Source organism: Solea solea, chromosome 4 (genome assembly GCF_958295425.1).
Source record: "Solea solea chromosome 4, fSolSol10.1, whole genome shotgun sequence".
In the NCBI taxonomy this organism is placed as follows: Eukaryota; Metazoa; Chordata; class Actinopteri; order Pleuronectiformes; family Soleidae; genus Solea; species Solea solea.
In genome coordinates, this window is record NC_081137.1 from 6871587 (window position 1) to 6883674 (window position 12088).

Below are 12088 nucleotides of genomic sequence, written 5' to 3' on the forward strand. Positions count from 1 at the left end.
ATATTTAACCTAAGGTTGGTGTAATATCAAATATTTTGGTTTTATACTTTTTGATTCTCTGAAAGCACCAAGCGTTTGTAATGAAACAACACAGACAACATTGACGTTTTAATTGGAGCTTAGTTAAATTAAAGTTTTATGTCATTAAAGTGATCTTCCTGTTTAAATGTCATAGCATAAGATCTGCAAGATTCCTTCATACTTTTTTCTGTAATTGTGATATGTAATCCAATATTGTGGTTAGGTTTACATGCGAACAAATGACAGAGCATAAGCAAAGCAAATCAGCTTTATTACAAAGAATTATGGGTGTCAGTGTGCCTGTAAGATCAGTGTAAATCATTTTCCTCGTCGAAACAAAAAAATGGCACCACAGTCGCATTTCCATGATCTTCACACAGAGCTTTTTCTCACATGTTCAGACATCCCATGGCTTCTAAAATGCTCTCTCTACATCAGAACTATGCTCGACACTGTGTGATAAATTAGGCACATTCTAAAAAAAAAAATAAGCTAACGATAATTTAAATTTTTCCTTTTTCTTCAATGAAACGTCTCTAAAAGTGAGACATAAAGTATAAAAAAAGAGCAGAAATGAACAGAAAACAGCAGCTCCATTTAAAAAAAAAAACAGATTTTTGCAGACAAATCCAAATTAAATCTCAATAATATGGAGTTATATGTATTTTTAATCAATCAGCAGTAAAATGTTACAATGATTTTTCAGAGTTTTACAATTTCTTACAACAGAATGAGATTTTATATGCAGCCTGTCTGTGTATAATCATATGGGCATGTTATTTTATTTGATAAAATAACTCCTGAAACATTTCTTATGCGATTACAGTAATTGCCATTTAAAATTTTCTCTGAACATGAATACAGAGGAAACATGATCCCAGCAAATAAAAACTGTAAGAAATATTTACTTACTTAGAAAAATGTACACACCATGTAAGGTTATCAAAAATTAAAAATAATTCCACATGTGAATTAATCAAATCACACACGAAATCTTGATGCAACTGTGAAGTAGAATCAACTTTTTAAGTTTCTAATTTGTTCCACTCCAAATGTACTGCAACAAAAATTGATTATTAATTGATTACTAAATTAATAACCGCCAAATTTGATAACCCATTAAAGTGTTTTTGATAATTGGACATGCTTTCTGATTTTTCAGCTTATTGACTGTGAATATTTTCTGGTTTCTTTGCTCCATATAACACAGAAATCATTAAAGTTTAATAATTTGGTTTGTGGACAAAACATTTGAAGATTAGGAAAAAAAACGATCAACATTTTTCAACAATTTCTGACATTTTATCGACCAAACATTATTCAATTAATCGAGAAAAAAATCGACAGATTCATTGATTACGAAAACAATCATTGGTTCCAATTCAAAATCAACAGTAGATTGAACCAAACATGGATTATTATTTTACAACGTGGAGATAAAAACAGTTTCTTGTTCGACAGCTGCTGAGCTCGACTTGTGTGCAGGTGCAAGTCAAACTACTTACGTCAACTATCTGTGTTAAAGAGTTTGCACAGTTACACAGAAATGAGGAAACTCTCTTTCTTGTTAGTCATGTTAAGCACATTTTCAGACTGAGGACAAAACCAAAGCTTTCTAAGCTGCTGTACTTAATACAGCCACACAACAGTAAAACATAGGAGTGTGAACTCTGTCCCTTCAATTCCCGTTTAATCTACATACATATGTACATCAAGGCCAACATAAGGCAATGTTTTGTTTTTTCCAGGGTCCCATGTTTCAATGTGTTATTATTCTATTATGTATAAAAATGTAAATATATTCAGTAAGGATTCAGAAATCTGCACTTTAACCAAAAAAAGCTAAAACAGTAATAATGCTCCATTAATTATCACAATATTATTGATTTAGAATACCCACAGATCTTTCAGTTGTTGCTATAAAACGGAGTTTATTCAACTCCACAAACTGCAGCTCAATTATTCTCCTTAAATTGCCCATGCAGGATTGACAACAACAATGTGGAAGAAGCTGAAAATGCATAACATCTATCTCTTATTCTATTGTAAGATATATGGAGTATGAGAAAAGTGACTTATAAAACTTTTAAATGTAAAAAAGAAAGCCGCTGAAGGGATAAAAAAAATAAAAACAAATAAAGACAAAATGCTTTTTTCCCCACACTTGCACATCCTTGTTAAAGTTGTGCAAAAAGGACTGTCAGATGTTTTTGTTTCTTTTAAAGAATTATTACGACAAGAGTCTGAAAATAACCTGAAAAACCCACTAGTATGAATTCATCGACATTTAAGAAACATAAAAAAAGGTCTACAGGCAAACAGTAGTGGAGTCTGTGTGTGTGAAGTGGGTTCATGTTCTGTGTTTGATTTGGCTAAAACTGGTCAATACAGATGCTCTAAATGTGTTGACACTTTCAGTTATACTTCCTCTAGCTAGTAGGTGAATGATTCTCTTATAGTGAACAAATGTTGCAAGACAGTGTCTAGCTAATCTTAACTTTTTAAATTACAGGGTGGTAACAGTACACTTCATGTCTGAAAGACTCTTTTAGGTAAAATGAAGTAGCCTGAATGCGGGTTCCAGCAATCAGACATCCACTATATTCCTACCAATGAGCTGAGCAGTGTCATCTTCGGTGTCATCATTTTCTGAGTCTGTGTCCTCCTGAGGGGAGTAGTAGCCTTCGTAACCCAGCATGGGAGAGTCACAGCGTACGGGTGAGACCAGGCACTGGGCAGTAGTAGTGGTGGTGGCGGTGGTCGCTGAATACGCGCCCGGGCTTCCTGAGGGGGAACCCGGGTTGGAGGGTCGAAGCAGAGGTGTGCGCTCCGAGTCTGCTTCACCCTCAGTGCGGTGGTCCTCCTCCCCACGTCCCCCACTTTCCTCCTCCGACTCAGACTCTGAGTGCTCTGTGTTGTTCCGAGTGACGCGCTGTTTGCACACAGGACACGTCTTTTTGGTCTTTGTGAGCCACGGGTCTACACACTTGGAGTGATACGCTGAAAAGAAAGAACATTTACAAAACCAGTGAATAAAACCCCAAACCCAAGGATTTACATGAATATTTCAAGCAAAATAACTTCAGTTGATCATTTCTCTCTGTACACGGCACGCCCTGATACCATGCTGATATTTTGGCGTATATCTATAAATGCAAAGAACATCTGTCTGTCTGTTAATTACATATCTGTCTAACAGGTCACTTGACTGTCTTCAAACTTGCCGGGTGACTGACAAAGGGTATGGCTACCATTGTAAATGACATTCATTTACAATGGTTTAACTTTGGATCACAAATTTCACTAGTTAACACTGACACCAACAGTGTTTTTCTTCTTAAATCTACTATTTAATAAAGTAATTAAGACTCTCTCAATGTTGTGCTACCTGGCTAACAAGTGGCCTGTCCCCTACATGTTGTTAACTGGTGTCATTTTGTATTAGAGCTCTCAAATGATGCTGTCTTTTTAAACAGCAATTAATCACAGAAGCTCAATAGTTAACTAAGATTATTTGCATTTTTAACAATTCTATTATTTTCTAATCCACGACAATTGTTATGTCCATATTTACAATGTAAAGTAACTCTTACTTGTGTATCTTGATTGGGAGCCAAGAAAGTTACTTGGTAACATGACTTTCAGAAAAATAAGTGCATTAACCCTGAGGGAAGACCTCTGTCAATACTCACTTGCACTTAAGAGTGTTACAGGCAACAGTGTATATATGCATTGCATGAAAATCAATATTTGCCTTATGTCCATGTTCCACCTGTCACGTTTCATTTCTTAAGGTGAGATGGCTGCATTACCCACCCTTCCCCCAAATTAAATGCCTGTAATAATATGATAACAAACTATATCTACAACTATATTATTTACCGTGGGAACAAGGTAAAACTCGCAGCTTGTCTCCTTCTTCGTACTCATCCAAACATATGGCACAGAGATCGTAGTCATCACCTGAAAAGGAGGAGAAAAGTGTGACATCATACATTCTGAAGATATTATTCGGTCTACAAACTAATTATTATTTCACCCAATTAACTTGTTCGATGGTAAAGTCTCTACTGGTGAAATTCTACATTGATTCAACTGACATACAAATAACACTCTGTCATTGCAGTAAGTGATCAATGAGATATTACACTAAAGGTATTTACCTTTCCTGAACTTGTGAGTTGGGATCCGCTTCAGCTGTTCCCTGGACAATCGGTTTTTCCTCAGCCTCTTTCTGTACCGCACACATCGTACAATCTACACAGTACAAAAAAAACAAGGTCAGTTGCTACACTATGCATGGGAATTACACATTTAACATGTGCAGAGGGATTTGTTTTTGTGTTGTGGCCATCAGCCCTCATAATGACTCAATAGGTCAGAATGTGTATAAGAAAGAAAATATTCTTTAATTTCATAAAACGATGCACGTATCCAGATTATAACCCCAGAAATCTGTCTGCCATGAGTGTGAGTCACTGAAAACTGCAGGAATTACAGTGACTCCTAGTATTAGGATTCATCTGGACGAATCGCTGTCACTCAGCCCCAAGACAGGACAAATACACAGACAAGGGTATGTCTGGATGATTAGCACCCTAAAAGGTTTACACTAGGTGGTGTACTTTTTTCACTACTGCAAACTCAAAGGCCATAAAGAAATTATGATTTTGAGTTAACCCAGAATCCCAAGAGATAAATAAAAGAGTATGTGATGTGCACAATAAACACTCTGCAACATATATACTTACCATGAGAACACATATCACAATAATGATCATGCCAACTACTCCAGTGAAGGGAATGAGATAGTATGACAGTGGAAAAGAAAATTCAGGTTTGAGGATCACATAGGCTCTGCAGACAAAGGAGAAATAGCAAGTTTGCCATGTAAACGCGAGCACTGAAAATGGTTCATACTAAAACTCTTCTGAAACTCTGTTCCTAAATACATGTTATTTAAAGGTTTTTACTTACCCTGGTTCTGGAATTATGAAATTTGTGAGAATTTGAGATGCATCGTAACTGGTGAAGACTGAGGGGATCTCAATCTCCTCTGCAATAGTTACTGGAAAATAAAGGGAAAAAAAGAAAAACACAGTAGAAATTTTAGGCATTCAAGTATAAGACGACAAGAAGACAGACATTTTATCAAAGGAGAATTACCATTACTGTAGTTCATATTGAGTAGAAGGTCAGAGTTCACGTTATGAATGACTGCAGCGGCATATCCAGCTTGCTGTGCATGCAAAACCTGAAATACATTTTTTTTTTTAAAACGCATGAGACGGTATACGATATTTCAAAAACATATTTTTGTGTCAGTCAGGCATTACTGACCTTTATATCAAAATTGCAGTCGAGGCGCCTGATGAGAACGATGGACTTGGTGGTGTTGGGATCATACAATGGTGGCAGCGGAGGAGGAGGGTCTATTGCTGAGCAGCCATTAAGTGGACGTGACACAACCAGAACTCCCTTTCACACGAAGAAAAAAAACACATTATCATGAAAGACAACTACTGGTTTATGGCAATTATGATTTTTTTTGCATGCAAACTTTCTCCTATAGTCTGCTCTTACCCTCAGGCCGTCATTAGGCAGTGGACTTCCAAACAAGGCCGGTAGGTCTTCAAACAACATGGAGGTCACATTGCCGTAATGCTGCCAAAACAACACACACATAGTGTAAGAATCTCCAAGGGAAGAGTCAGTAGTCAGTATTTACACCTAACAGTTAACACAATCCAGAGTAAAATCTCCTTGATTACTTACTGCATAGATATAGGCATGTGTAGGCGAGAGCACCAGTGCGCTGAAGAGTACCAGTTTAAGGACATTCAGTCGAGTTACCACACACCACACATTGCTGTGCACCATCCTGAGATGCCTACAGTCGCACAAACTGTGAAAAAAAGATTTCAGGAGATATAACTTTACAAATCAAAACGAGAGGTTAAAAGATGATCATTAAATCTGATATGAAGCGGGCTAAATGGAAGTTCAAAAAACAGATTGTGATTGGTGGCTGTAACCGAGCTGCAAAGCCATGTCTGCACTCGGGCTAATGAGGCAACTGAAGCAACTCTGCTGTAACTCTCATCGCCTGACATTGGGTCACTTTCCTGTTTCCTTCTTGACAGGCTACTCTTGATAAAACCTTTTGCTTTTTTGGAGACTGTATTGGGACAAAGGTTTTTTTTTTTAAAACACTTTTGGCCAAGGGGACACAGTAGCTCAAACTGAGCAGTGGATGTGAGCTGTCGGCCAAGATTAAAATCCTAGGGAAGATCTAAAAGTCCCACTCGCAAGAATTCTTCTTTCACTTCCTATATTCTACATTCACTTGAACTGCTCTATTTTTTACTATTTACTCTTATTTTAAAATGTACTGTTTTATTAAAATGATAACACGGTAGATGTAGTTTTTTTAATAGCAGTTATATGTCTTGTTTTCAGTGTAATCAATTGTTTTGTCATCTGTAATTGGTGAGCCAAGTATGATTCTATTCTATTGTGCCAGGGGCTGGTTGGCAGTTTGTTGAAATAGAAAAGACAATTGCAATTATCATTACTAACAAATCACAATATTTGTAGAATTGCAATACAAACCAGATTGGCACACAAGTACCAATGCTGTCTATTATTTCAACTGGTCCATCCTTGTTCCCTTGCTTCACATAACAAAGAAATAATTATATCCGATTCATTAAGCAAGCAATAAGTCGATTAAATAGTCAACAAACTAATGATCCAGTATGGAAATAATTGTTACTTGAAGCCTTAATCCTTAACACCTTGGCTTTATATTCGCTCAGAAAATGGTGGATTTCAGGAGTTACGAAAGTCAGGCCAAAAAGAATGTGGCAAAAGTTTGGCTGCTTTTGACCACGACCTTTGTAATGGCTCGTATATTTTTAGGTTTCCTTCTCACATTCTGAATTTCATGATAAAACAAAGAAGTGATGTGGACAGTTATAAATGGCTTTATAGTACACTGTTGTGTGCCAAATATGGGAACTGGTGCCCTCGTTTCTGGGTGAGGCCCGCAACTTTCTGAACCTTTTGTTGTTATCTGCCAGAAGAAATAGTGCGATTTTGTTGTGCTTCATGTGTAACGTTGCTACCAATGTTAACTACACTCACAGTTCACGGCAAAAAAAACGTGAAAATACAACACATTAAAATCACAAATTTCGTCGACGTGTTTTGGTGTCGTCATAAGTACATATCTTCGTATCCCGACACTCGTGAAGCTTGTAATGTATGTTTTTATCCTGTCGTCCCACTTTTGCTTTCTTACATATCAAAATCGATTATAGATTGGTTGGTTACTCACTTTCTCCGCGGAGTTTTCGATCCACAGGAAAACAACACAACAGGGAGGATTAGCGTTAGCAGATATTGGACAACGATTACTGAAAATTGCCCCCCATAGATTAGTCTTGGTTTTGCTTGTTGTCTGTGTTCATTATCTCCTTTCGTGGAACAAAAATATGTTTGGTCACCGTAAAGTGACACACTTCGTCTGGATTCTCCAACTTGCGTTAGCTCTTTGTTGTTAGCTATGTCTGATGCTGCGGTTTGTTTTTGCTTCTTGCTTCCTTGGTACTTCTTCTTCGTGTCATGTGATGGTGGGCTAACTCGGCAGCACCCACGCTCACAGCGCCCCCATTGACCAGTTAGAAAAACAGCAATGATGTACCATGTACTTAAATGGGACTTGCGGGACAAATTTTAGGGTCAGGGTCACCAAATTCACACTAAAAAATTACCTATTAATAATACATTAGATGATACAGAAATAGAAAAATCCACAAATTTAGTGTCGCCAAATGTATATCATGGTCGCCATGGTTGTCTTTGAATGCAAACCACCACCAGAGGGCAACATAACTCCACTAACACCACTAACGCTCCATGAGTTTCAGCATTTATATTATTTTTGATAATTTTGTATGACGTAATACGCTATCCTATGTGATTAAAGGCACAGTAGGTAGGATCCTTTTTGTTATTACTGATCAATAATTTATTTGCAACCCCTAAGCAGAATGTAATTTAAAAGATAACATAAGAAATACTTCATCTGCGCTCAGATTACAGCACCACAGCTGGTGCCCACAGTAAATATACATTGTTATGATATTATTTACTGGGATTGAAAATATAATTTGCTTTTGATGGATTTTCAATTCTGAAGAGAGAGCAAAAAATGGAGTCTGGTGTGTGTGTGTGTGTGTGTGTGTGTGTGTGTGTGTGTGAACTATGAGATTAATTTGAGAATAGCAGACCTACAAAAGTTAGTATCAGCCAGTAATGTTAGATAAGAGGATGCAGATTAGTGTTAATTTTTCTAAAATGGTTCAGGAAATTTTACTTGGTTGTCAATACAAGCTGCTGAGGTTTAATGTGTAAAATTCATTTAGCAGACATTAAAAATTAAATAATAACCCTTTATTTATAAATGTCAAAATCATTTGATTGTATGGATTGTTGTTTTTTATTACCCCAGTATGAGCCTTTTATATTTAGCTGGGTTACTTCCATTTTGGACCAATATGTTTTTACAATAGCCCACACTGGACAAAATAAACAACTGACATTGCATTTATTGGTGCAACTTCACCAATAATTGTTGCTGAATTTTACACGTTGTACATTTAATTTACCTCACCCTTTTAATAACTCAATTTCCTCTCTCTCAAAATATCATGTTGCTGTTTAACAACTTGTGAGTGGGTGTTATGGGTTTGTTGAGAAGCCATGTTTGGTGCTGGACTTCTGTTATGTTGTCCTTTAGTCTGTCATATCCTCACATGTTGTCTTAGGGTTGTTATGTCAGTTGTGTGTTGTTCAGTGACTGTTTGAATGTTAATTTGTGTGTCTTTATTGTTGTAATTATGTATTGACATTGCATTTTTACATTGTGTTTTACTTTTAAGTTGAGGAGGAACATCTGTCCGGCATTTACAGAAATGTTAATTAATATACACTCTCCCTTTTAACTAAATAAATAAAACAAATGCCCATGTAAATGTTATGTGACGGTCACTGTTTCGTCAACGTGTTTTCTTTTTGTTTTATATTGTACGCCCTCCAAAACAAGATATCCATTAAAACAAAATAGTTTAAAAATGTTCACTTGCAAACCTTTGACAGAAATCTTTAGAAGCAAGATTCCATCCCTGAAAAGTCTGCGAAGGTTCTCTGTCATCCATAATCCCGAACCGCAGAAATGTATAAGAAACTGGACTTGCTTGAGTTTAGCAGTTGTCTCTTATCAACACTCCTGATTTAAGTTATGTTATGATTTGTTTTTGTCATACTGTATTAATATATACAGTAATTAAAGTAAACTGGTAGTCTACTAACATCCATGCATCCATCCATCTTCTACTGCTTTATCCTCCACATGAGAGTGGAAAAACTGCCCACTCTCACACTCACACCTATGGTCAATTTAGAGTGTGCAATTTACCTAATCCCCATATTGGATGTTTTTGGACATGAAACTGGAGAACCCAGAGATTCTGACCACAGTATTTCATGTAATTAATAACATAATACAAAAAAAGCAACTAATCATGTTTTTTTATAGCATATTTTATTTCACTTAATTCAGTTAATTTAGCATTTCAAAGTCGACAGAGTTAAAAGTCTTGTAGCATGGTGAAGGATATTCTTCAGGACATATATTCCTATTGCTAGGTCATCATCCTTCATAGAAAATGAGACACACAGCACCTATAGGGGAACATTAAAAAAGGTATAAATAAATGCCATAAGAAATGAAATCCAAAATGTAGTTGTTTGAAGCATTTGGGCGTCTAAACTTACAAGAAGCCTTTGCCGCAGCCCAGAGGTCCGAAGAATAGTTCTGTTGGGAGACAAACCTTTCGACATACTCCACTCAGACTGGGACAAGACCATGGAAAAGATGCAGCCTCATTCTCTGCAACTGTAAAGACAAATTGGAAAGCTTATCTATGTTTGAGGTTATAACCTTTGGCTGATTAAATATAAACAAGTGCAATTATGAGCTCCCAAAGAAAATTCAGCAAAATATCAAGACTTACCGAGCAGGAAGACAAAAAAAAGCACCAGTACTGCCACACGATAAGAAGACATTGTTGCACCTGACTGTGTTGCTCTAAAATGAGGATTGGGCCCAGGACTCAGTATATTGTTCAGAGGGGAGGAGCGAATGTAATAAGAAGCAACACACTGGTCACTAGGTTTGACATTATAGAATTACAGGCATCCCTGAGAAAACATGCTTTCCTTAATCACATTCAAGGAGACAACATCACTGTGCTCGACCTGTGCTGTGACTGTTGTCATGAGGCAAACATTCCCACCAAAGTGCTCATTTCAGCTGATTTAAAGCACATGCATATGCTTAAGCCTCACTGCTTTCTAAACTCCAGGGCATGAACACAGAGGCCAGCATTTTCCTACATTTTCAGTACTGATTCATAGCCGAAACGGGCTAACTTCTTACTCACAATTACATCACACCACTGCATCTTGTGCTGCAGCTGATTAAGTGTTTAGTGCTGTGGTAGAAATGTAAGTAAGTGTGCTACATTAAAAAAAAGGTTATCCGGTTATTATGTGGGCTGCAACTAACGATTATTTTCACAATTTGTCAGTTATTTTCTCGATTAACATTTGGTCCATAAACTAAAATGATTCAGTTCTAATGATTTATTTGATATATGGAGCAGATAAACCAGAAAATATTCACATTTAAGAAGCGGAATTTAAATATTGGAAAAACACTCAAACAGATGAATCAATTATCAAAATAGTTAAATTATTAATCAATTAATAATCGATTTATTGAGTAATTGTGTTACTAACAGAGTTGTGTTTTAATTTTTTTTTTTACATTGATTGTATCATGTTTTGCATATTTTGTAATTATCTGGCTTGAATTTAAACATATATATACACACATAAGAGGCATACTGAAAACACAGGCATATCAATATACAAACAAAAACGAAACACCAACAACATAATACACTATGGATTATAAATGCCCATAATCAATGTCTTTAACAAAATTCTCCAACTAGACATCCTCAAACAAACCCTCAAGATGGGAAAATATTTCTCATATTTTCTTCCAAAAAGATAAAAAAGAAAATATGATATTACAATAGAAATCTGCAATTGGGTAAAACAGTGGTTGAAACAAAATTAGATATGTAATACAAATTTTTAGTAACAGAATTAGTAAAAAAATCAAAAGTTCAACTATACAATTTCAAAACAATAAACTGCATAATATTTATGCAGATAATGAAAAATCTGCATAAATGACCTTATTTAAAGTTGTATCCTCATGACTCCTTTAACTTCAGGGCTGTAGCCTTTAGCCAGTGGTTAGTAAGGAACCACCCAAACCTTGAAACAGACCAACATCATAAATCAGGATATCAGACTCCACGGGGAGAAACAGAAGAAATAGTTAATGGATGAGAAGACAATGACCAGTGTGGTGCTGGCCAGTAGCTACTGACATGTTGTTTAATCCAGTGTTTCTCAATCCTGCATGTTTTTGATGTTTTCCTGCTCCAACACACCTGATTCCAATGATCAGCTCGTCAGCGAGCACCGCAGACGCCTGATAACGAGCCATTTATTTGAATCAGGTGTGCAGCGTTGTGGGTCAATCAGTAACGTGGGACAACTTTACTGAAATGTGACTCTGTCGCATGTGTAAGCAATTCTAGTTTACATATATAATATATATTTATTTACAATAAGTGTTGGTCCCAGGTGGGATTTATACCTTTGACAAGCTTCTTTGGCCTTTTACAAGGCTCACTTCATTTATTCTGACCTTCTGCAGCTGCACAACCAACCCCTGATATCCCATCAGCCACACGTGTGCTCTCAAATGATTTATTTCTTCTCCTGGAAAATGAACGGGAACCATCATATGTTTGTCGTGTTTCCACCTCTCACGTGTGCTGTCAGAAATAATGCTTGACATAAGTTATTTAACACTAATTTATGAGTGGTGAAGCTGTACTGTTTGATGAACTGCACACAA

The 12088-nt window shown here is 36.4% G+C and overlaps 1 protein-coding gene across 1 annotated transcript; it reads right to left on the reverse strand.

The window, feature by feature from the left end:
• Positions 1-271: 271 nt before the first annotated feature.
• Positions 272-7643, reverse strand: rnf167 (ring finger protein 167). The gene is made up of 10 exons (XM_058626824.1): positions 7361-7643; positions 5797-5926; positions 5605-5685; positions 5362-5499; positions 5188-5275; positions 4999-5089; positions 4773-4878; positions 4185-4278; positions 3904-3984; positions 272-3021 (listed from the first exon to the last, which is right to left on the reverse strand). Exons 2-10 carry the CDS (start codon positions 5899-5901, stop codon positions 2609-2611), a joined length of 1197 nt encoding a protein of 398 aa, XP_058482807.1. The 5' UTR covers positions 5902-5926; positions 7361-7643; the 3' UTR covers positions 272-2608.
• Positions 7644-12088: the final 4445 nt, after the last annotated feature.

Coding starts and splice junctions, on each gene's coding strand:
- rnf167 (XM_058626824.1), bottom strand. CDS start 5,901: ATGGTGCACAGCAATGTGTGGTGTGTGGTAACTCGACTGAATGTCCTT. Junction 5,500..5,604: donor TGCCTAATGACGGCCTGAGG/GTAAGAGCAGAC, acceptor TTCGTGTGAAAG/GGAGTTCTGGTTGTGTCACG. Junction 4,279..4,772: donor TTGTGATATGTGTTCTCATG/GTAAGTATATAT, acceptor TGTACTGTGTAG/ATTGTACGATGTGTGCGGTA.